This window comes from Myodes glareolus, chromosome 20, assembly GCF_982192425.1.
Source record: "Myodes glareolus chromosome 20, mMyoGla1.1, whole genome shotgun sequence".
NCBI lineage: Eukaryota > Metazoa > Chordata > Mammalia > Rodentia > Cricetidae > Myodes > Myodes glareolus.
Window position 1 is genome coordinate 8,584,589 of NC_142045.1, and position 25,259 is coordinate 8,609,847.

Sequence of the window (25,259 nt, forward strand, 5' to 3'; positions counted from 1 at the left end):
GTTGAGTTTAAGTGAGACTAAAGGGAGGGCCTAGAAATCTGGTTTAGAGACACTCTATAATACTATTATGAGACACTCGATGAGATTTAAGCAAGTTGTTTTAACTCAAACACAACGTGTGTGAACAGTAACTATTTGTACTTTTAAGAATCACATTGTTTAAATGGATTATAAAGCTCCTATTTGATGAGAGCTTACCACATGCCAACGCTGGATGTCCTTTAAAAATATTGTTACATTAAATACCCTGGATTGTCTTATATCTAGAAGAGGAAACAGATGCTTAGAGAGGTTCATAGTTGGGTCAAAGAACAGGAATCCTGTGGATATCGTTCTTCTATCTCCTTCATAAATTTTTCTCACACAGAAGATGTTTAATATCCAAGGAATTCCAGCAGTGATGTAATAAAAAGGACTGAAATCATGTACAGGAAGTGACATGAAGTCTAAGGTTAGAATTAGTACTCTATTTGACCATTAATATCAAAACAGAAAGCTTGCATTTTGAGATAATATTCATGCCTTAAGGAAAGTTTTACAGAGTCAGAATAAATTTGAGGGATATTTTAGATAGATAGGGAATCTGTTCAGATTGGCTTCCTCCTGCAATTATTGGCGGCTTCAGTAAAGCAATGGCAGGGCATTCTTCAGTCTCTCCTTCTCTCCTGCAAAGAATGTTTCCATCTGGAGGAGCCTGCCACACAACAGAATATTACAGCAGAGAAGGTGAGTGTTTGGCCCTCCAGTCAGGACCATAATTCTATCAGTCCTTTCTGAAGCTTCTCCGAGCAAATTATGCTTGTACAGTGTGTGTGGCAGGCATGCTCATCTGACTCCTGCTGCTCCCTACTCTATAGAACCAGGTCCTAATTGAGCATGATTTCATTCCTGGCTTTTGCTTATCCCGTGTCTTTATCATTGAGGATCTGATCTTCTTCATGTCTTTTCATAGTTGTACAATGTACAATTTTAAAAGTTAAAAAATGGTCTCCTATTTAAATAGCTGTATGAGGTTGGATGCCCTATTGTTTGAAAGATTCATTTGTGTAATCACAGCATCACTGGTTGTCCAATATCTTCTTTGTTATCTCCTCTCCTTATTGTCTGTTCCTCAGCGATGTTTAGGTGCTGCTGTGCTGTTCTTGCTTTGTTATCTCCTCTCCTTATTGTCTATTCCTCAGCCGATGTTTAGGTGCTGCTGTGCTGTTCTTGCTTTGACATTTCCCATCTCCAGAGTGAGGTGATTCAGACAGATTTGATTGCTTACAAAGACTCTCAGGTCTACATGAGACTGATGGTTGCCCTTTGACCTTTCCTGGTGCTGACTCAAAACCATACACCTCCAACAGCCACCTCTAATCCCCAAATAGAACTGCTCTTGCTCCTAATGAGGCTTCCACTGCTAAGTGACTCACCTGCAGGTTAGAAAGCAGACTGGAGGGAGATCAACCAATTGCCCACGTACTTTCTACTGGCCTGGCCCATTTCTGTTCTTTCTTTCTTTCTTTCTTTCTTTCTTTCTTTCTTTCTTTCTTTCTTTCTTTCTTTTTTTTTTTTTAGAACAGGAGCACATGAGAATTCTAGAGAGTTAAAACATCTGGAACCCCTCACTGCTGGGTTGGAGCACAATGTGTTCTGTGCAGTTCACAAAAGGACAGTGATGCTTTAACGTTCTTTTCACAGTTATGACCCCACGTGAAGGATCCCCCAAGAAAACTCAGGCTCTGAAAGCATGGTTCTCAGCTGTTAGCTTCATTTTGAATACCTTTCGAAGTTCTGGAGTTTGAGTCTAGTGGAGGAAGAAGAACACTGTGGGTGTCCTTGGGAACTCTAGCCTCTCCCAGACCCATCCGTTTGTCTCTCTGTCAAGAACTGAGTAGGCTCTGTCAAGTAGTCCCCACGGAGCTGTGCCTCCCCACCAGCCCCAAAGCAATGGAAGCCAAGGACAATGAATCATTGACACCGTGAATGAATTCTGCTGATTAATGTCAGGTATTTTGTATCAACGACAGAAAGTCTAAATACACTTGTTTAACAACCTCGTATCTATTACAGAGCATCTTGGTCTGTACACTTAATGAGTGGTTAAAAGTAAAATGTGTTTAGTTCCGTAGAATTAGCTACAAGTTTGCCAACTGTTGCGATGTAAAGACACGGACGAAATGTTTATCTGTATAACTGCAATAAACATGAAGATGCTGATCACCGCTGGACACACACACACACACACACACACACACACACACACACACACACATCACAAGCCAGAGAGCAGACTTCTGGATTAGCACACGTGTACCAGGACCACAACGTACCCACCCACTACTGGGAGGGGTGTAGCTGGCTCTGCTCTATCTTCCCTTAAGGCCTCAAATGAAGGACTTCTAACCAAACTAGGGCGGGGAAAAGGCTGGAGCCGAGTAGCTCTGAGCCCATCCGAATTCCCTCCGCTCTCTCTGATTGGTTGAGATATGGGAAGAAACAGCGGCCGGTCTCCTGTGGCTCTACTCGTCATTGGCTGGGAAGAGGTGGCAATCAGGGCTGGCCCAGGCTGATGCTTTAGCTGCAGCTCTGTGCTGGTCTGGGTGCGCTGTCGCTGCTGTAGTCGCTGTCTGGGTCTCTTCCGCGGTACCCTTGTGCCGAGGCTGTCTCCCGGGCTCCGGGCGCAGACATCATGGTGAGTGCTGTCAGGACGCTCAGCCGGAACCTCACACCTAGGCTGGGTGAACCTTAACAGTCTGACTGCGGACTGAGAGCGGACTGCGCGGGGCTGCAGGAGCAAGCCGTGGGGCACAGAGCGGAAGGCTGCAGGAAACAACGCCTTCGGTGGGAGGTGGGGACACATGATCTGCTGGAGCGCTCTGAGTCTTTGGGTCCCGAGTAGGTCCCCACCGCGCAACGCCAGCCTTCGACTTCGGGTGATTCTGGTTTCCGCTGGCCGGGTCAGGTGGGAGGCTCCGGGCTCAGATTCCCTTGCTGTCCCTGTTGTACCGTGGTGACAGGTGAGCAGGGGTAAGAAGATGGGGGAGGGGTGCGGTGGAGCCGAGAATCCGATGATTCTCGGGAATCTCCCCCTTTTAGTATAGGGTACCCCTAAAGCGCAACCAGATGGCGAGCGACAGGCCAGCGGAGCGGGGTGGGCGACGCGGTGGAAAGGAGCAGATCCCTGACCTCAGTCTTTCCCTGCCCTGCAGTACGGATTCGTGAACCATGCCCTGGAGCTGCTGGTGATCCGCAATTATGGTCCCGAGGTGTGGGAAGACATCAAGTAAGTGAACAGCCCTGCTCCCAGGGCCGCCCTGGCGCCGTGCCCGCGCTGGCTTCCCTAACGCTCCAGGCAGGGTCGTGGTGCGCATCCTCCGGTCTCTGCTCCCACGCTCTGGAGCCGAGACCAGGAGAGGAGGGTAGGCCGTGGCGTGGCCCCTTGGGGTCACTGCGGCCTCCTCACCCGGCCTGAGCGTGGGAACACCCTGCCAGAGTCCTGAGGCTCCCAGTCCAGGTTCTGAAGGTTGGTCAGCTCCCATGCAGGGGCCTTAGAAAGGTTCTGGGACTTGAGGCAGGAAATGAACAGAAGACTTGCTCTGCTCTGAGGTTTACACACCTGGTACAGATACTATGGTTAAATCGCTTGGGTATGCTATAGTACACTCAGAAATTATTTCTCCAGTAAGTCACGTGAAGCATGTGTTTAATAAAGGGTCCTCTGCCCGATTACTTCCTCAAATCCACCTTGTTTTGCTGGGCGTTCTTCTAGGAGTCCTACCAGAGCATCCTAGTTTCTGTCAAACTTTGAGCCTGGTACTCAGATGGGACAGAGGAATACACTTAGGTGACATTTTAAGGCCCTGGTCACCTCTTAAACCTTTTGTGGGTCTTGGGCTGGGTTTTACTGGGGGGCTGAATTCGGAGCCTTGTGCGTGACAGGCAAACACGATGCCACCAAGCTGCATGACTGACCTTTAGATTTTTTGAGAGATCTCCCTAGATACAGCGTAGGCTGTCCTGGACCTGCCAATCTTCCAGGCCTCTCTGAGCAGTGGCATTAGAGGAATGCGTCACCATGCTCAGCAGAGCATTTAACAGAATTATCTTTCCTTCGCTCCCTTGTAGAAACTGGCGTTTAACTCTTGCATAGCTGAGTGTTGCTACCGACTAGCTACACTAAAATCACAGGTAGGCATCACCACATTCTGACTGGCTAGGGAGAGTGGTGAGGATTATGAAGTGCAGAGGGGAACCCGGTTCTCTTGTTTGCTAAGTTCCTGTGCTCCATGATAGCGCACGAGCCCTTGTTGTTTTTCTCAGCACATTTTTATTAGCTATGCATTTCACGGACTTCATTGTTCAGTAATAGGATGGCGATTTTCTTTAGTTATCTGTTTCTGTAGAAATAAACCCTAGAGCACAACATCATCCTTCAGTTCTTTTGGGTATGACTTTTAATTGATGTTCCAGAGTCTTTCATGTTATCCACGTTTATGTTATTTGCAGGACACATCTGCATCCTATAAACAGAGGGCCAAATGAGGCAGTTATGACTCTATCAAATAAAACTCTAAGAAGTAAGGCCACTTGGAGATTGGAATTTTCTTTCAACTTCATTCATTCTTGCATAGTTTTGGTTTTCTGTGGAGACGACAGGAAGCACAAGGCCTTGTGGCACAGACAAGTGTGAGGATGAACACAAGCCCTTTTCTTTGTGAATGAAGGGAACACCCCCCCATATGTTAACCTTTCACCTTTAGAAGTGAAGTCCCCAAAGTTCATGACTGACAAACTATAACAATGGATATATTTAGGATTCTGAGAGTACAATACCAGACTCTAATGAGTTAATAATCACTATGCAAATTAAACCAAACTTAGAATACACATCTGAATATTATCAATGTTGATAACTAGTCCATGTAGAAATCAAAAATTTACTTCATAGAACGTACCAACACATTTATTTTTCAAGTTAAATTATCCAGATACTTGTTTATGATGGTTAAGATCTAAACATATATGCATTCTATTAACTTTCCAATGGTGGCTGAAAATTGTTACATGTTTCTTCAAATATGTTGTACACATGCGTATGTGTGCATGTGTGCACGCACACACATGAGACTGGTTCTTGCTATGTAACTTTGAATGAATGGATATTACCATGTAGTTGAAATTGGCTTGTTCCCACAACAGCACAACAGTCTTCCAGTCTCTGCCTCTCATGGGCATGGACTACAGACGTGTGTACTTATCTTGAAGTGTGGTTGAACAAAATTCTTAGTTAGCCAAGTGATAATAATACCAATTGTCCAAAACACTTCTTGTAAATATGAACCAGGTCATAGAGATCATTTTTCTTTGAAATTACTGTGAGGATGGTGCCCTTACCAGAGGAATAGAATAGTGTTGGCCACTCAGTTGCCCGTCTTCTCTTTAGGAAGGCATTCCTCAGGTCATGAGTGCAGTTTTGCATATGTGCTAGACAGTCTGGCTTGGTTCTCTGCACTGAGGGTCTAAAACTGTTCCTTGCTACCCTGCCTGGCTTCCCCAGATGCTGTTGAATGCTTCCTGGAAGAACATCTGCCCAATCAGCAGATGCTTACTGAGGGTGAGAAGAAATATAACAGCCAAAGGCTATAGCCGTGAGGGTGCCCCGTCCCCTTCCCTCCTGTTCCTGAGCCTCCCCTGCAGCCATTCCCCAAGATGCTGTAAGTTTTATGGAAGTCTCAATATATGAGAGAAGAGCTGTTTTAGAATTTTGCCCCCATATGAACCAAACTTTTCTATCTTCTTTTTTTTTGATCTGTGAAAAACTGTTTAATTGTATATTTTTTAACATGTTTTGTAGTATTCTTTCTTTCTTTTTTTTTTTTTTAGTTTAGTAGGAAGTAGACATCCATCCTTTACGAGACAGGAAGTCACACACTTAGTGACAAATAAAACTCTAAGTAATAGATTCCAGATAAAAATTCTAGATGAAAATACCTCCTTGGAAACTCAGCGACCACATGAATTAGTATCATCAGCATCACTGTCTCCCAAGTGCTTTGTCTCCCCTCTTCAGTAAAAATTGCCCCAAACCCAAGCCCAGGCAATTCCTCTCAAAGTGACAGACAGAATAGGGCTACTGTCTACTTCCAAGACCAGCTTCAGGTTGTTGCAGACGTAGCCATGTAAATGTCATTGCTATCTTTTGGACCAGGGAACATCCAGTGTTCTGGATATAGCGTCCTTCCCCACTTTTGATTACGTAGTAACATAAGAGTAAGAGCCAAGCCCTGCTCCCAAAACTACTTCAGATTTTGCTTTGTAAATTATTTCAGAATTTCAAATGATCCTCTTAAAGAAGCCATGTTTCCTAAGTGATGAGAAAAAAAATTATCTATCATTCATTTAGAAAATGTAGTCAGACTATATGTCTATAAAAATATCTTCTAAATGCTTGATAGGTCTGCCTCTGTTACACTGCATCAGCCCTGGGTAACCTGACAACTATATTGTGCCAGGGAGCTCTGAGATTATCTGTCTATCCTCGAAATTACATGAATTCTAAAGGCAGATTCAAATGGCTGTACATTCTAAAATGATTGCAAGTCTATTTAAAACAAGTAGTAGATGTAACTGAAGATGTAACTCAGTGGTAGGGTCCCACACACAACCCCCTCCCCCACATACACCACCTTTCAGAAACCTGTACTGACTTGCCTAGAGGTGGCCAGGCCAGAGTGTTGGCTACCTTGTATCAGACTTTCTGAGGGATTAGAAATAAGCAATTCAATCCAAACGTTGGTATGAAATCTGTAAGTTCTAGAATTATGCAATATCATTTTAGTTAACAGACACTTGTCAATTTGCGACCTGTCACTTTCCATGTGTTTGTCATGGCTTTGCTCAAGCTGCTGCCCCGGCTCTCCCTGCCCTGGCTCTCCCTGCCCCGGCTCTCCCTGCCCCGGCTCTTCTCTCTTGTTCATTGTTGAGCTTATCTTTAATCAACATAGGTTAACAATCTGGGCACCGAGGACAGAAAGGCAAATGATGTCATTCTTGCCTTGAAAATGTCTAGCGATATCAGGATATTTTTAGTCTTAATTATTAAAAAAAAAAAACAAAAACCAAAAAAACTTTCCTGTCTGTCACTCGAATAAGGAAATGGCTTGACTGCTGGGTAGCATGTACTGCTATTCCAGTTTGGATTTTGTATGTGTAGTTGAATTTGCTGATTATGAATCAATATTGGGGCCCAAACAAGCAATTTTTTAAGAGTTAGGATAGTTACATGGCTTCTTAACCTGCTCCAGCTTTCCAAGCCTCAGTTGTATCCGGAGAAATTGATAGCCTTGGTTGTTGCAGTACCTTCAGTATTATCTGGAAACATGCTTAATATGGTTCTTAAATAGCTGCCAGAGTAACGGTGTGCACTGTTTTCCACTTCCCTCTGTTAACTGGGTTTTTCAACATCTTTCTTCTGCAGTCGGCCTGAAAGCTGTGAAGCTCCATTTCAAGGACAGTGGCCAGCTTTAAGGGTGTGGCTCAGTGCTAAAGAGCCTGCTGAGCACTTTACACCCCGACAAAACACCGAGAACAATAGCCCATTGTGCATGCCTGCTACTCCAACCTAAATGTTTCCTTTTACTTTGGTGGAGGTCCTCACCTCACCTCTCACTTTCTTTCTCCTCTATCCTAGCCACACACTGGCTGCTCTAACTTGCTTCAGACTATCCCTTGGCCTTGCTTCTTTCCTCTTGGTCCTTATCAGTTCCCCTCGCCCTACACTCCAACAACCTTCTTGCCAGGTTTTCTGTGTCTGCCTTGTGCCCACCTTCTGCTTTCTGCAGGCTGTAGGAAGATGATTATCTCACTGTGCCATCCGCACCGAGATTGCCAGTACTCTTTATACTGACCTTATCAAAACCAATGAAAGCAAGCACACTAGGGCATCACCATAATCTGGCATGCTTTATGGCATTTTCACATTCATGATGGGGTGAGTTAAATAAATTTCTATGCCTTTTTATATCCGAGTCCAGGTAGGAAAAAAGCCTATGTGCGTTTGAAAGTATGACTTGCACTTCATACTAGAAAGCTCTTTAAACTTTCTAGAACTGTTTCCTCTATGTATTTTCAGCTGAGTGCTGCGATATCTATTTGAAACAGGAAATGACTTTCCAGCTCAATGTGTTTGTCATTGTTGTCTTTTCTTTTTTTTTCCCACTATGAAGTTGCATTTTGAAAAAATTAAAGTACTACTGTCAGGGGCATTGTGTGTAGGAGGCTGAAAAGTCACAAGTTACTTTGGAGTCAATCCTCTGAGATCAGACTATATGCTTCTAGATGTGTTTACCCAAGAAGAGCTACTGACTATAAATACAATATACTCATTTTCTTACTCAAAAACAACCTCTGAAAATTAAATTCCTTTAAAAGCTAAACAATAAAGTAAATTAGCTGTGCATTGTGAGTGAGAACTTTTTCTGTAGAGAATTATTCTGGGTAGCCTGAAAGTCAGAGGAAGACACACGATGTATGCTTGCTTGCTGCTAGGAAGCTAACTGCTTAGCCCTCCTCACACAGCTGCTGGTGAGCGGTCTAAACAGGATCTTCTAGAATCCATACCACGTTGGGAACAACATGGTACCTGCAAGATAAAGGAGGCCACAGCATTTCTGATTGTTTTGTTTCTATGATCTGCAACAGCCCCAAGATTGGTCTAGGGGAGTCTTAATTTCCTTAGACTCTTCCTTGTGTGTGTGTGTGTGTGTGTGTGTGTGTGTGTGTGTGTGTGTGTGTGTGCGTGTGCGTGTGCATTAGGTATATACCAGAATCATATTAGCCTGGTCTGTGCAGGGTTTTTTTTGTGTGTGTGTGTGTGTGTATGTGTGTGTGTGTGTGTGTCTGTGTGCGTTCCAGTGAGGACTAGAAGAGAACCCAGAAACCCCATGCTTCGCTCTCACTATGTCAAGATGGGGTGACGGCAAATATTAACTAAACATGGCTGCTGTTTGCGAGAGCAATGTCCTTTGTGATGTCTTTTTTCCTCCAGCAACAGGGACCTGGCAAATGTTTCCTCGTAGCGTGTTGGAAGGTGGTAGTTAAGGGCTGACGCTGTGCAGATGTCTCTGGGAAAGCACACTTAAGGAAATGAGCACTATAAAGAGGAATCTCTCCAGCCCCATGCCTGGGCGACAGCACAGACCTGAAGTTCTGCGGCTTTTGAGCTCTCTGCTTCGCCTCTCTGTGCACTAAAGAATAAATAGTAGGAAAACATTGCCTTTATTGTTTGTAGGTAGAAAAATGGAAGACATTTTCTCTTTATAAACTGTCGATAACGGTAAGGAAGGCAATGGTCAACGTGCATTGTGTCACATTTGCTCTCAGCATCCAACCCTGAGGTCTGATCTCAGTCACTTAACCATGCTGAGGTTGGGAGTTGAGCCTCCTTCTGTTCCATGTCCTCTCTGTGTTCTATAAATGTCCCCCTCCCAGCTTTGCCCTACCGCAGCAAAGGCTATTGAAGAAACGTTTTCGTATGTTCAGTACTGTGCTCCCTTCCTAGTCATGGGTGAGTGTGCTTTGAATTATTCATCTAATATCTGACTTGCCTCACCAGAGTGTAGGCCTCTTACCATTCTTAGGGAAGAACCTAGAGATTGGCGTGTTCTCTCCATTCCTTCCCTTTATTACATGTGTCTCTAGCTTCCTCTTATTCGCATGAATATGATACATACATTTGCTGAAAATTGTTTTTAACGCTCTTAGAGACAATAGACAATATTTGTATAACATATACTCATCATATATATACATATATGTATACATACATGCATACACACACATATATAATCATATATATATATATATATATATAATTCAGAATACATCTAGGTCCCTATTTCGTGAGATGCTGGATAAGAACAGTGTCCTAAATTGTAGAGAAATGTATGTCATGCTGGAGTTAGGTGTGTGGGGGGGGGGTCTTGGCAGCGCACCATTCTATTTTGATTACAATATCTCATTCATGTTGGACATCTGCCTTATAGGTCTACTGTATCCTAATGCTGTCGATGCATGACATCGCTAAACCATCAGTCACATCCACTCCATTCGCCCTTTATGGTCACTTTGTAAGTTAGGGAACAGGAGATATTAGAGAACTTCCCTCACACACCTTCACAGAGTAGGGACTGGGGCACCGATTGCCAGTCATCCTACTATGGTCCTTCTCCAAGCGAGAACCTGTACTCTTCCCAGGGAGGGATGATATAGCAAAGACTCCAACCATCTCTGCGTGTGTGCTGGTGCCTTCTTCAGTAGTCTTTGCTTTCCTGGGATGGTCCAGCGTGTGTACAGGTGACTTTTATTATTACGTTTTGAAGTAATTTTTATTTAGTCACCTATCACATCTGTAAGAGAAAAGTCATATCCACCTTAATTTTGAGCAGATTGTTTGCTTTGAGGGGAGCTGTGATAGGGTGTTGATGGCCAAATGGATCCATCTGTTTGATAAGGCCGTGGGAGGCGCCCATTTAAGACATTTATGAGTGACTTTCAGAGCTGCAGTCATTGCTGTGACAGGTCTTTCATGTCAGGAAAGTCCCAGTGAAAACAAAATTATCCCAAGAGTGAAGGCATTGTTTGCTAGAACTGAGATCCCATTGCCACTCGTCAGAGCTTATGTGAGTGACAGCTTCCCTTACAGGGACCAAGCTTCAAGGAAGGTCCAAAATAGAAGCTAACCCTGGATTTAAAGGACCCGTCTCTTCTTCAGGCAAATTCTTCCCACTGGAGTCACACCTTAGGGGGTTCAGAGAATTATTAAAATCACTGCAGTTAGATAATGAGAAATAGCAAATATTTTTCCCAGCCACTTACAAAAAAAAAGCCACATGCAGTTTCAATGTTGCCTACAGTTATTATCTGTGGCTTCTAATGGAACATTTTAATTTTCATAATGACTAGATACAGCTCAGTGTTTTTATTACACTTCCCTCCCTCTCTCCTCAGCATTGCTAGGATTTATTAGAAAGACCAAATCTGTGTGCACCAAGGATACTCCTGGATCAGTAACTCTAGGGGGTGCTGGGTGGAAGTGAGAGTCAGACAGGTATAGAAATTTTCTGGCTGGGAGCTGACCTTTGTTTTGAGATGTCATTTCCTTGGACCTCAGACGGTCCCATTTCAGAACATTCCTTCCCATACTTCCCTAGGATGCTTCTTTATCCATCGGCACAGACCTTCCCTGGAGTACACTTTCTGGGGAAGTACTCAGGAGCTGCAGCTCAGGGTAGGAAGCAAGGTCAGTATTTCTGTGTTCCCGCATGAAATCAAGGGATAACTCCTTAAACAGTTATGAGAAATGAACCTCGGCCATTTTGAACTCACTGTATATCTAGTTATTTTCTTTAAGTCATACAAAATATGCTTAATACTAAACATGAACTATGGACTCGTGCAGTTATATAGAATAGCTTGATTTTGTAATACGAAGTATAGACACTTATGAAGAATAAGTAATTCATTCCCTTGTTTTAAAATGTGCACATGGGTATTAAGATGGTGATTATTTCAGTCAATCCACAAAAGGTTATTCTGCTATATCTACCCACTAGCTATTTTTTGGAAGTAATTAGTTGATATGAAGATGACCGACAGCCATCAATCAGTGAGAATGAGGAAGTGAATAGCTTTAAGGAAAATATGTCACCCATCTATAACACAATACTTATTTAGTGAACACAGCATATAGTTCTATATCACTTTGTCACCATTGGAGAATTTAGCCACTCTTTTAAGTCACATACGGAAGCAGAGCTTGCTTTTGGCCATTAGAATCCATACATTTTACCAACAAGTCAGCAATAGAGCCCACTAGCTTTATTTTACACTGCTTAGGGCTTTCCGAGTTGTTGCTCCTTTTGCTTCTCCCCTAAACATTTCCTCTTCCTTCTTTTTGTCTTTCCACTCCTCTCCCCCCTTCTCCTGGACATCCCCTCTTCTTCCTCCTTGGTGGCCTCCTCATTTTTCTTTTCCAGCACCTGGACCTCACCTGTCAAATGCACTGGGTGTGGAGCATGAGGCCAAGGCTGACTGTGCTCTCCAGTGGCTGCAGGAGAGCGCCAATGCTGTGCTCTACCCATGACCATGGAATAAAACCCAGGGAGTGGACTCCCTCGGACTCGGCACCCCTGCATGCAGAAGTGCTGAAGTTCTTTGTTTTTCACATGCTGTGAAGAAGGGCATTGACTCATAATTTGGAGAAAACTGAGAGGTTAACAAAATAAATAATAAAAGTATGCCCAATATATTTAATTTTGAGAAAATTTCCAATTATAAATCTCAGCGAAACCCGCAGTTTGCTTTATCTGTAGACCAAAATGGTAGACAGGCTAAGGGCTGCTCCGTTTGATGCAGAAGTTAAGCAAGGTTGGTGCTGAAGTTGATTTTGAAACAGTGATTGGGTCTAGAAATTTAGTGAGTATATGTGGATTTGGGTGATTCCAGGTCTAAGGAAATGCTGCATATAAAAAGTAAGTGGTAGATTACTAGAAATGTTTTATATATAGTAGATATAGGCATGTGCATTCGGTATTGGTTTTAAGGAAAATGTCTAAAGACCATGGGTCAGCAACGGAAGAAACAGAGAATCGTAGAGAAGTGGAACTTGAGCAAGGTGTGCTGCTTATGCAATTATCTCCTAGCTTGTTTCCTAAATTTTCTCACATTTGCTAGTCGCCTTCTGTGATTTCAGTCAGCTTAGGATGTGAAGGGGAGAAAAACCTCCCAAATTGAAGAGAGAGAGAATGATTAGTAGAAATGGAAGAAGAAGAGCCATTCAAGATTTAAAGATCACTGACTGATGGTGTTGGGGCTGAGATGAAGATCACTGTGACGGTGTTGTCTGTGATGAAGATCACTGTGATGGTGTTGATCTCTGATGAAGATCACTGTGATGGTGTTGGGGCTGTGATGAAGATCACTGTGATGGTATTGTCTGTGATGAAGATCACTGTGATGGTATTGATCTCTGATGAAGATCACTGTGATGGTGTTGTCTGTGATGAAGATCACTGTGATGGTGTTGTCTGTGATGAAGATCACTGTGATGGTGTCGGAGCTGTGATGAAGATCACTGTGACAGTGTTGGGCTGTGATGAAGATCACTGTGATGGTATTGATCTCTGATGAAGATCACTGTGATGGTGTTGTCTGTGATGAAGATCACTGTGATGGTGTCGGGGCTGTGATGAAGATCACTGTGACGGTGTTGGGCTGTGATGAAGGTCACTGTGATGGTGTTGTCTGTGATGAAGATCACTGTGATGGTGTTGATCTCTGATGAAGATCACTGTGATGGTGTTGGGGCTGTGATGAAGATCACTGTGATGGTATTGATCTCTGATGAAGATCACTGTGATGGCGTTGTCTGTGATGAAGATCACTATGATGGTGTTGGGCTGTGATGAAGATCACTGTGATGGTGTTGTCTGTGATGAAGATCACTGTGATGGTGTTGATCTCTGATGGAGATCACTGACTGATTTTGTTGGGGGTCTGTGATGAATAGTTCTGGGGGGGTGACATTAATCACCTCATTGTACCACATGGAAGCTAAGATATTAGACACCATGAAACCTGATCCTATATGAACATATCAGAAAGGTAGGAGTGGTGTTGAACACTAACAGAGCATTTCCAGTAGCGTCTGCAGGTGGCGCTGCCTGCCTCCCCTCCCTTGTGGCTCATGGCTCTTCCTGCTCAGGTTTTCTGTTAACCAAGCACAATTGGGGCGGAGGTCGAGTCTCCAGTGATTCTCTAGTTACCGTGTTCCCTGAAATTGGAGGGAGATGGTGACTGAGCTGCAGAGAGGAGAGACCTTGTTCTATAAGGCAGGGTGCAGGAGGGTGGACAGCTATTGCCCTTTTGGAGTCTCACGTAGCACATCATCTCTGAAGACCCTGATGCCACTCCATGGAGTATGGAATCTCGCTGCTTCCTTCTTCTCCTTTACTCTCACTGTGTCTCCCTTGTCTTCTCGTCTTGAAGCATCTATCATGCTATAACATAATATAGAATTTAACCTAGTTTTCATATTACCTCTTTCTACCAGCTATCTACGGGTCAGTTAGGGCTGGTATCCTTGGTAGTTTTCTTTCTTGACATATCAAAATGCTTTAGAAAAGAGCCTAGAGCATAAGAAGCATTGAGTATGTGTGGAAAAAACTCCTGGGGGGCAGGGAATAGAAAAGATAACAAGCAACCGGATATTCCCCAAGGCTTCTGAGATAGATGCTAATAAGGAGTCCTAAGTGTCTGAATAATTCAATGGAATTCAGCATGACCTTTCCACAAGAAGACACTTTCTGGTCTCCACTGCTGCTGACTTTGACTTTAGTCCCCTCCAGGGAGCATGTTCTACGATCATTTTAGGAAGGAATGCTTAGAAGATAAAGGAACTTGTTTCAATAAATAGAGAGGATATAGGAACGGTTGGTGGATGGCCCTGCCTAGTGGATGTCTCTGCAAAAAGTTGCTTCTCCACTTTATGCATAGGAAGTGTGGATGCTTCTCATTCATTTAAAGGTTACTATGGCTGGGTGTGTGTTTTATACAAACTAAGTTTAGTATAAAAATACATGTTGTGATTTGATTTAATTCATTTGGGAGAACAGAACATGGTGACTATGGCAAATTAGCATACATTTTATTGTAGACTTGATTAGCATTTATGCATATTTTAGGTCAGATGTTTCTAAATTCCCATGTGACCATTGGTGTTGGTTCACAATAAAAAATTAATGGGATAATAACAAAATCAGCATAGTCATGTCCTTTAAACCAGCAATTCCACTCCTAGGAATTCATTCTGTTTCTATATAGAAATAAAATTAGCTACAAATATGTTCATCATAATTTTATTATTTATACTTGTGGAAGAAAATAAAATCACTCTGACTCACTGCCAAGACTCAGTGTATTTAAACAATGCAAATTGAGGCAGCCAGAAGTATTTGTTGAAATGAAAAGATAGCCATCAGATATGACATTGAAATTGGCAGCATTGAAAAGCATTATATATTCAACTGTAGAAAACTTGATATAATATTGACAGTAGTTATTTCAAGCTAAGGGAAGCTTGTTATTTCAATCTTAGCTTTTTTCTTTCCTGTGCCTTATGAATTCTTGCAATCCACAATAGAACACCTAACCAGAATCACTGCATTATCAAAGGGTACACGTCTGTCCATTACATGTTCAGAATTTTTTCATACTGTCTCAATGTATGCTATTGAGAAGATGGAAGCACTTTGGAGAACTATGTTCCTTTCACTTGATAGTTATGTATGTTTGGGACATAGAATAAGGCTACACTTGACATATACCTCAATAATTGAGTTTGTTTTAATAATTGAGAATGTAATATTGTTGAGAAAGTAAATATATGAAACTCCATCTTAATATGCACAGCTTTAATGGTTTAGATCATAAACTCACATGGCTATGTGTCCTTATAGCCGTGTCTCCCTCACATTTTAGCAATGCTAAGTTGTCATGCTCACTCTGTATACGTGATTTGCCTAACTTCATCCAACTAATAAATTCTGAATTCTGAAATCATGTTTCCTTGGTCCCAGGAATGGGATTCAAAGACCTTGTGAGTTCTGGGCAAACAACAGCCCAGCTCTGCACGGTTGTAACAAAATCATAAATGACATGCTCCGAAGAACACAGCATGTCTTTAGGACTAGTTCCATGCTCAGTCGTGCATAAGACTTGACACAATGGGGAGATGGCCCTTGAGTAAACAGAGTGAGCAGCGGCCATGACTGGATGGCTTCTGAAAGAAGTGTGCCCATGGGTGGCCTTGAAGGTGTCACTGCGGCTGTGTGGCTACGGAGGTTCTGCTGAGGAGGACTGAGTCACAGACGACTCTCCACATTGTGTGTGAACTTCACATGGAGACTGTTGTCTGGGAACTAGTCAGTGCTTGCTCCACCCAGCCCTGTTTGAAGGATGACTTCCTCCTCTGCTCGGACGCTTATTTGAGAGAAGCTATCCAAATCCTATCAAAATAAATGTATTTATAGAATCCTGATGACCGTTAAAAAATGATAACTGGGATTTCCTTGTACTAACTGTGTATAATTTGAGCTACTGTGTTTAACGTTCGAAAGATAGATGGGAAGGTTTGACTAGGTCACTCAGCAACTCAAACCTAATGTGTTTGAAACCAGCTACCGATGACAGTTGCTCCAGCCAGAGACCTCCTTGTCATCCCTGGGGCTCTGCCCTTCCCAGTCCAGTCTCAGCTGGCCATGTTTTATTGACCTGAATGGTCACCTAGAGGGAAATTATGCCTCGCATACCCTGCTGTCCCTGATCCACACACTGCATTTTCAGATACACGTCTGTCCTCCCAGAAAATGTTTGCTCCAAGGAAAGTGGGTTCCAGTCTGTTCTGGTAAAGCCTGTATCCCCAGTTCCCAGGGCAGCGCCCCACACCTGTAGGGAATTCATAAATAAATATTTGCTGAATTTTTTTCCAATACAGACATAATTTTTGATTATATATATATAGTGTTGGGCATTGTATTACACGCGAGAGTACTAAAATATGGCTCAATGCCTCCTTTGATTTGAATAGAAGGATGTAGCAATGTCTCCTAAATCACTAGATTTTTAGGTACACGATGTCAATTTAAGCAATTTACCTCCATAAACCATGTTCCAGAAATAGATCCATTATTCACACAGTCATTATGAACGTGACAGATGTCTTATTCTAACTTATATCTCCACCACACTTTTCTTTCTTTCAGAAAAGAGGCGCAGCTGGATGAAGAAGGCCAGTTTCTTGTCAGAATAATATATGATGATTCCAAAACATACGACTTGGTGGCGGCGGCAAGCAAAGTCCTCAGTAGGTTCAATGAATCTTCCCTTCTCTGGGTCAAACAGACACAGGTTCGCAGAGGAATGTGTGCTCCGAGACCCCAGCGTATGATGACGCAAGCTGATGACGCAAGCCGTGCACTGAACAACCGGGGTGGGGCAATCGTATGATGCTAGGCCGGGGCTATGTGGAAGTCCATCCTTCCAGTATACGCAGTTTAGTGGGCAACAAGAGGAAAGCGGAGATCTCCCTTCCCCTTGTGAGGCCCTGTATGGAGAAAAATGCAAGTACTAATATTTTAGTCATAAAAGATCTGGTTATAACCCCAACCACAGAGTGAGCAATCAAATGTAGAGTGCAGAAAATATTATTTTCCAATGTGTGTTACCATAATAAGCTATGTGAAACAGCAGTCTCTCTCTCTCTTTCTCTCTCTTCTCTCTCTCTCTCCTCTCTCTCTCTTCTCTCTCTCTCTCCTCTCTCTCTTTCTCTCTCTCCTCTTTCTCTCTTCTCTCTCTCTCTCTCCCTCCCTCTCTCTCTCCTCTCCCCCTCTCTCTCTCTCTCTCTCTCTCTCTCTCTCTCTCACACACACACACACACAGAGAGAGAGAGAGAGAGAGAGAGAGAGAGAGAGAGAGAGAGAGAGAGGAAATTCATAGATAGACCCATTACTGAAAAAAGTGTAATTCTGACAGGTCTCATGGTGCGGAACTGTTCACATGCGCATCTGGGCTGTAAGCCATACAGAAGCTATGAAACTCTTAGCTCTACTGGGCAGGATTCGTGAATTAGAAATAAAACTATTAGATGGGTAATAAAAATAAGATGACAGCAATTATGAGATAAAATATGAATCAAACTTTTAAATTACTAATTTTCAAACTTGCGAAATTGAAATATCTGTTCAGATCAAGAGTCTTACTTATTTGGGTCAAGAGTTCCAGAGAGGAAATAAGATATTTTCAATTTAATGATAAGGTGACTTTGGGAACTGATTTTATACTATCCAAGTCCCTTAAAATATGTTAAAACTCTGATAATATATTTTTAAATTCATTTTTGTATGTCAGGTGTGTTTGTGTGTATGTGCACATACAGAGAGAGGCATATGGATTTGTGTGTGTGCCTCTATGTGTGTATATGTTCATCTCGCAGCCAGAAATCAGAGTCAGGTGTTTTATCAATCATTTTTATGTTTTCAGAACATATTTTAAAAAGTTTGAGGTCATAATGTATAATGTAATTATATCATTTCCTTATCCCTTTTCCTCTCTCTACAGCCTCCCATGTATACCCCCACACATTCAAATCCATGCCCTCTTTGTTTATTGGTGTCTCTCTCTCACACACATGCTTACATGTATTCCTAAATACATGAATAGCACCTGCTCAGACCACATAATGCTAGTTTTATGTATATATGCTTTCAGGGATGAGCATCTGTTATTAAATACCAATTGGCGTGCTTTTCCATGGGAAAGACTACTTCTTGTGCTTACAAGCGTTCCTTCGTTGCCTGTGGTTCTTTCTATACTGGAAGTTTCATGAGCTGCTTCCCGTGCCCTTCCACATTACTGTGTTAGTGTTATCCGTGTGTGACTCCTGTGTCAGGAGTCACGATGCAAGACTTCATAGGTACAGTTTCTGATATATTTAGGGGACACAATCTCACAGCAAACTTCCTTCCCATTCCTCCGAATTTTACAATCTTTCTGGTCCCTCTTCTGAAATGATCCCCGAGCCTCAGGTAGAGCAGTGGTGTTGTGGGTACATCAATTTGGGCTAGGCTCCACAACTCAAGGACTCATTGACCGACAGGCTCCAGTGACCGACCTGTCTCCAATCCACCAGTGCCGGAGTTCCATGCACCACTGCATCTGCTTATCATATGAGGGCTGGAATCCAAACACAGGTTATCATACTTGTGAGGCAGGCATTTTGTGAAGGCTCCATCTGCCTCCCCACACTGTTAAGGAATTTTCAAAGACATTTGAGACCTGCTTCTTATTAGGATTTTTGTGTAAGTGGTTTTCTGAGAACTGTGTACGTAATCAAGCACAAAGGGTCTGGGTTTTCAATAGGAGAAGTGTGGTTGAATAAATCATTACACTCATATGTTGCATAAGATGTCAGTCAACATCCATACAGAAAAAGTAACCACTTAAAGTTTAGGAAATATTAATGACTATATATTAGGAAAAAGCAGGACATTAGGATATACACTATGACAAGAATGAAATGTTTTTATGTTTATTAAGGAAATGTTATTTTGCAATGGAGTATTGGGTTATATTTATTTATAGTGTGTGTATATGTGTGTTTGTGTGTGTGTATGTGTGTGTGTGATATATAGATGCTTATGTCCCAGAGTCCCTGTGTGGAGGTCAGAATTGAACTTTTGGGAGTTCTTTCCTTCCACAAAGTGGGACTTGGACATCATACTTTGGTCACTAAACTTGATAGAAAGCATCCTTACCCATTGAAACTTTTTGCTGGCCCTGTCTTGGACTTGAATAAACTGCTTCTCAAAAGAAACAATACACTAAACATATAATTATAAACTGTTACATGTAAGTGTGTCACTATGAGAGTTGAGAAAACGTCCTCATTGTTAATAGTGTGAATTCTGCCTTGAAACATGTTAGCACACAGTCTTCTCCAGTGTCATAGCAGTATCTATTTCTGTTCAGAAATCCGTAGTCTATGTTCATACTGTACAAAAATCATGGGCATTTTAAATCATTTTCATTTAGACTTGTGTTTACCCTTCTCACTGACAGTTTTCTACCTGTTGTACTTTCCTCTCTGACCTACAATACAGACCTCAATGCTGGTGAAATCCTGCAGATGTTCGGGAAGATGTTTTTCGTCTTTTGTCAAGAGTCTGGCTACGACACCATCTTGCGTGTTCTGGGATCTAATGTCAGAGAGTTTTTGCAGGTGAGAAACTTGAGGTCCTGAGGGTGACGGTTCTCAGTGTCAGTTCTTCAATTTGAGGTCTCGAATGCTTCTCTTTAGGGTGTCTTGTTCCTGAAGAGGAGCAGCGGCCATTCTCACACACCATCGAGTTATTTGATGATCTTACACATATTCCATCATTTCCCTTCAAGTCGTTTCCTAGTTTCTACTCGTTAACTCTAAATATACAAGCCATCAATTAGTATTCTCTTAGAGCCCACAGGTCTATTATGATTTGTTTCAATTGTGTTAAGTTAGAATCACAGATGTGAACGGTGTGGTTTTCTGTTTTCCATATATAATAAAGTTTTATTATTTGTAATGTAGTCCTAAATCAGAAAGTGTTGACTGGCCTCCTTACAAGGAGAAGGTTGGGGTGGGGTTGCAGGTATTGTTTCGGGTATCCTGCTTAGGAAAACTAATTCTTTGCCTTAGCGTTGCTAATTAGTTGATCAGTCTCACACACAAACACACACACACACACACACACACGCACGCACGCACGCACGGATTAAAGGAAATCTAGAGCCCGTTTCAGGTAACAAGATAAAACAAATACCACCACCCAAGGCCTTTATCTTACAGTGTTGAACAATTGCTGTAGAAGTCTGTGCTAGTAAATTCCTCCCTTGCCGAGATGCTATTTCTGGACCGCCTGTGCTATTTTGGGCTCTGGCGTTTGTGAGACCCTCTGGATGAACGTGTGAACACTCAGCTTCATGGGGCTTGTTTGCAAAGAGTGTGTCCAACCTGCCTGCTGAGAGTGGCTAGACCTTGCTGGAAAATGATGTCAGCGCAGTACCAGCTGAACCCAAGCCCAGTTTGGGGAGAATGTAAACGACTCCAAGGCCAGCTGCGTTATTGATTTAACAGCCAAAATAAGAACTTTTGTGTTTAATCAAAATGTCTGCTGTTTACACAGGGACATTTTTCTTATAAACTTAAAGCAGCATTAAATCATGATGAACGCTGGTTTACAGTCTCCAGCTGTGGACTTACCAAAGTCCTGCTGTCCAAAGAAAGCCGTCCCTTCCATATGAAATAGCTGCTAAAATTAAAGTCAACCTGATGGCTTCTAAATTGATTATTTCAAATGAATTGGATTTTATATTTTTGAATGTGAAGTCCATTTTAAAAGGTTTTTTTGTTGACCACTGTCACCTTACCAGACAAGTTTTTAAAAAATGTGCTCTGTGTGTGTGTGTGTGTGTGTGTGTGTGTGTGTGTGTGCAGGTACCCACAGAGGCCAGAAGAGGGCATATTGGAACTGTAGTTACAGGAATTTCTGAAGCCCCCATGTGGGTGCTGGGATCTGAACTCTGGTCTTATGATCGAGAAGTAAATCCACACAATGGCTGTGCCGCCTGTTCAGCCGTGCCTTCCAGCAGTGTTCAGTGTTAGTGAAACTCTGATGACCCTGTCTACACAGCAGCCCACATCTTTAAGTAGATTTCCTAACGTCATTACCCCACCAGTAGTCATCTTGGTCATCTGCTCAATGTATCAGGTCCCAGGAAAAAAGGCCCAGGCCTGATTGTGCCTGTGCTTCTCTGTGCTCTCAGGCTGCCTTGTCCCGCGGTAGGGGCCCTAGCTGGAGTGGTCGCTCATCACTTTATAACAGCGTAATTCTTATTTGACAATGTTGTGCATTATGTAGTAGACCCTGGTCCAACCCCTACCCTGTCCATTCAAACCCACTCCATCTCTAACAAAACCTACTCCTTATAACAGTCTTCATCCTATTAGCTTATCTGTCTGTTTTGCTTTGTTTTAGGACCCACTAGGTTTAATCAAGACTGTCCCTATGGGTGTGAGTACAAGCTGCTGGCTGCACCACTAAAAATAGGTTTACCCTCTTTCTTATCAGCCGCCACTACCAATAGTCAATAACTCTCCTATGAAAGCCAGGGCCCCATGGTTCCCTCCAGAACCCATGCTGTCAAGTTCAGTCTAGAAAAGGCAACTGCAGCTTCTCTGAGTTCACGAGTGTACTGGACATGCCAGGTTTCAGGGCCGTCCTCCCCAGCCTGTGGCCCTTATGCTCCTTCCCCCACCTTCCGTGATGCTCCTCGAACTGTGGAAATGATGCTACGGTTGTCACAGCAGAAGCTGAACTAAATGACTCAAAGGTCACCCTTTCAAAGCCACAAGTTTCCTCATTAATTACTATTCATGACAAAAAGAAGATTCTCTGACTTAGGCTGTGTACAGGGCTGCTCTACCAGCAGGAAGCTAGCAATTTAGGTTGTCAATATGCTCATTTAGCAAAACAGAAGTTCACCTGGAAGCCCTTGAGCTCCCCAGCCATGGCCCTCCATCAGCCCACAGCACCAGGCACGAACTTTCACACTGTCAATGAGCTAAGAAGTAAGCTACACACTTTCACAGATGCTGCAAAAGAATAGATAATGGCTCTTTTATAATTTAATGATAAAAATTTGCTAGCATCTTTAAATTAAGTTTGGTTTTATTTTATGTCCCCTTGATTAAGACTGAAAAATGAAGCTATATATTTCAGATACTACAAAATTTTCATTATTTCTTCCTTTTGAACATGTGAATTTTTGTCCTTCTAGTTTTGAGATCATCTATTATCATCACAAATGTACTCTGCTAAGACAATGCTTTATGGCAGAGGAGGTGGTTTTGCTATGGTCAGGCTAACAAGCAGAAATTCGGGGGATGCTTTCTTGTATCCGTCACTGTGACGTAAAGAATTGGGTTTTTCAAATATTGATTTAAGATCCTAGCTTGCATATAAAAATCTTCCTCCAGCATATTTTCATAAGACACTCTTCAGAATGTACTTCCACCTTCCAGGAGAGAGTGAGATGAACCTGGCTTGATCTTTAAGAGAATTCAAAGCTTTTCTTTCATTTGCACGCCCCAATTTGAATCAATAACCAAATATCCGAGTCTATCCTCTTTGAGCCTGCTTCATTTGGAGGACTCAGCCTTTTCAGCAGTTTCCTGAAATCTTCCAGGAAGGGTCTTCCTGTATGTAGAGGTTTGATAGTCTTCTTGACTTCTCCAGTCTTCTCTCTTTAACTCTGATGATTTGCCTAAAATGAAAATAATCTGAATACATTTCCTTCTTTGAGCCCTTGAGACGTTCTCTCCTGTTTGCTGGAGGTGTCAGGCTTATCAGGTTGAGGGCAATGGAAATCCCTTCCTCTGTCCTCTGTGTCTGTAGTCTCTCTTAGAATGTACAGCCAGCCTTGATCTCTGTAGACTCTCTTATTGGCCATGGTCCCTCTGTCCTCTGAGGTCCTGCGCATGCTCTTCTCTCTGTCCAGAACATGGCTTTGGGTCCTCTTCACACAGTAAAATCAGTTCTCCAGGTCCCATTGCTTCTTCCAGGAAGACTCCACTCACTCCTCTCCAAACTCTGCCCTGCTTGCAATGGGGTCGGCTGGCTTTTCTCACGCTATCAAAGCACACTGTCCCCAGCCTCAGTCCTGGCACTGACTGCACCACCATTTCCTGTTTCTCCCACTGGAATGTAAACCACGGGAGGCCAGAGACCCTGCCGAGTAGCTCGGAGGATGCAGGCTGCAGTCGGAATCTGGGGGATGAATCAATACTTTAAGGACAAAAGAATAGTCCCTGCAAGGGGGAAACAGAATAAGCAGGTCCGGCAGGAACTCAGCCAGTAATGATTCCATCAAGGACCATCCACTTGAAGAGAGGCCGTGCAGTTCTGAAGAAAAGTATAGCTCCTATCTTAAAGGAGAGAGGACAGTTTATTAGGAGGCAAAGATGGGGGACCATGACCTGGGAACACAGATTCAGGTTTCCAGGTCAGATTTACATGTTCCATGATGGCGCGGGCTATACAAACTTTTATCGTTACAGAACAAAAGACAATGGTAAACCAAGGCATGGGTCAGAGACTAGTGAGGGAACCATACTACAAGTTTTGGGTGTTATCCGATGACAGGCTTAACTCTTGGTGGAAATTAGTGGTAGGCTAAGAACGCATTTCACAGGTCTTACCTGAAGGTTTTATACAAAGTTATTAGGTCACAAATGGGGGGAAAAGGTCTATTAAGGGTCTTTGCTAACCCAAGGTAATTTAGCCCAGATCTGAGCATTCCAACTCTTCAAAGCTCCGATTGCTCAGTCAGTCTTATAGAATTCCCAATTTATCTGCATTGTTTTCTTTTCCTGAGAATTTCAGTTGATAGAGATAAGCCCAAACTGACACATAAAAGGAGACACATTGGACTAATTTTCTTTCTAGGTGCACAAGGTAAACTGATGTTTATTATTTAATTCAAAGGCCACAATAGTGTATCTGCGCATTTAAATACATTGTTGTGTCTGTATATTAAATATACTTATGGATTTGATATTGCCATTTAAATATCTCAGAGAACAATAAAGTTGCCATGAATTTATACCTCAATATTAGTAACTTTTTCACAGTTGGTTCTTTCATCGGGATAATGCCTTTGTTCCCTTATAGAAATGGTATATTCGAGGCCACACAGTAAAGATGGCGTCTGTGATTTAGTTCTAGGAAATTTTGCCATTTCTTTTGATTATTCGTCTTAAACAGTTGAAAGGACTTCTCCCGTGAGTCTTTGCTTCACCAGACTTATGACCTCATACAACAATTCCTCTTGTGTTCCTATGTCCAGTGTTAAAACTTGGCAGCATGGTGACTTTGGAAGTGAGTTATTCCAGTGAACACAGCGATAAAATATAGGAGATACTTCTGAGGAAACTTTTAACGTTTGTCTTTGGGGATTGCATACTTTGCAACCAGTTTTTCTAAAGTCTGTGAAACCATCCATTTTGGAGCTGTTGATTTATTCTTTAGTTGATTTCGTAACTGAAAACCTAAAGCAATAAGGGGAAGACTTTAAAGTATTTTCTATGTGGTTGTTAGATTTTATATGCATTTAGCTAAAAATGTTGCCAGAAGGACAAAGCTACATGTTAGCAAGCTCTTTCGGCTCTTTTCTGCTTTTATATTCTTACACTAGGCACATGTAGGTGCCTATCAGAAGCCTCTGTGAGCCAAGAGAAGCTTTGCTGCGTGTGCAAGCTTTGCTAGCTCCCTGACAACATCACTGGTAAGGAATGTCCAGCCAGAGGTGCTTCCACTGCAGCCCACTCTGCACGATGACAGAAAACATTTTCCAGAGATCACGGCGACAGCGTCTCCTGTTGCTCCTGTGCCTGGCTTTCATCAGTTGATGCAATTCTACTGCCTTTGAGTAGGGGTTGGCTTTGGGAATCATTTGGCCAACAGATTATGGCAACGGTGGCAATTTGAAATGTCCTAGGCCATAGCATAAGATGTCTTCATGTTGCTCTCAGGTGTTCACCATAAGGTGTTACCTCGATGGATGCAGACACCCAACATGAGATGCTCACACCACACAAACGATAGAGACAGTCAGGGCAAAAGTAA

At 42.7% G+C, this 25,259-nt stretch overlaps 1 protein-coding gene across 2 annotated transcripts in view; it reads left to right on the plus strand.

The window, feature by feature from the left end:
* Window positions 1-2,528: 2,528 nt before the first annotated feature.
* Gucy1b1 (guanylate cyclase 1 soluble subunit beta 1) overlaps window positions 2,529-25,259 on the plus strand; it is a 42,384-nt gene continuing 19,653 nt past the window's right edge. Inside the window, exons 1-4 of one of the 2 annotated variants that reach the window (XM_048424591.3) lie at window positions 2,529-2,677; window positions 3,195-3,268; window positions 16,806-16,906; window positions 19,701-19,819. In XM_048424591.3, coding sequence (XP_048280548.1) covers window positions 2,675-2,677; window positions 3,195-3,268; window positions 16,806-16,906; window positions 19,701-19,819 — 297 coding nt within the window. In that variant the 5' untranslated portion in view covers window positions 2,529-2,674. Of the gene's footprint in view, window positions 2,678-2,870; window positions 3,003-3,194; window positions 3,269-16,805; window positions 16,907-19,700; window positions 19,820-25,259 lie in introns of those variants that run through there. The other variant, XM_048424592.3, reaches the window with a different exon arrangement.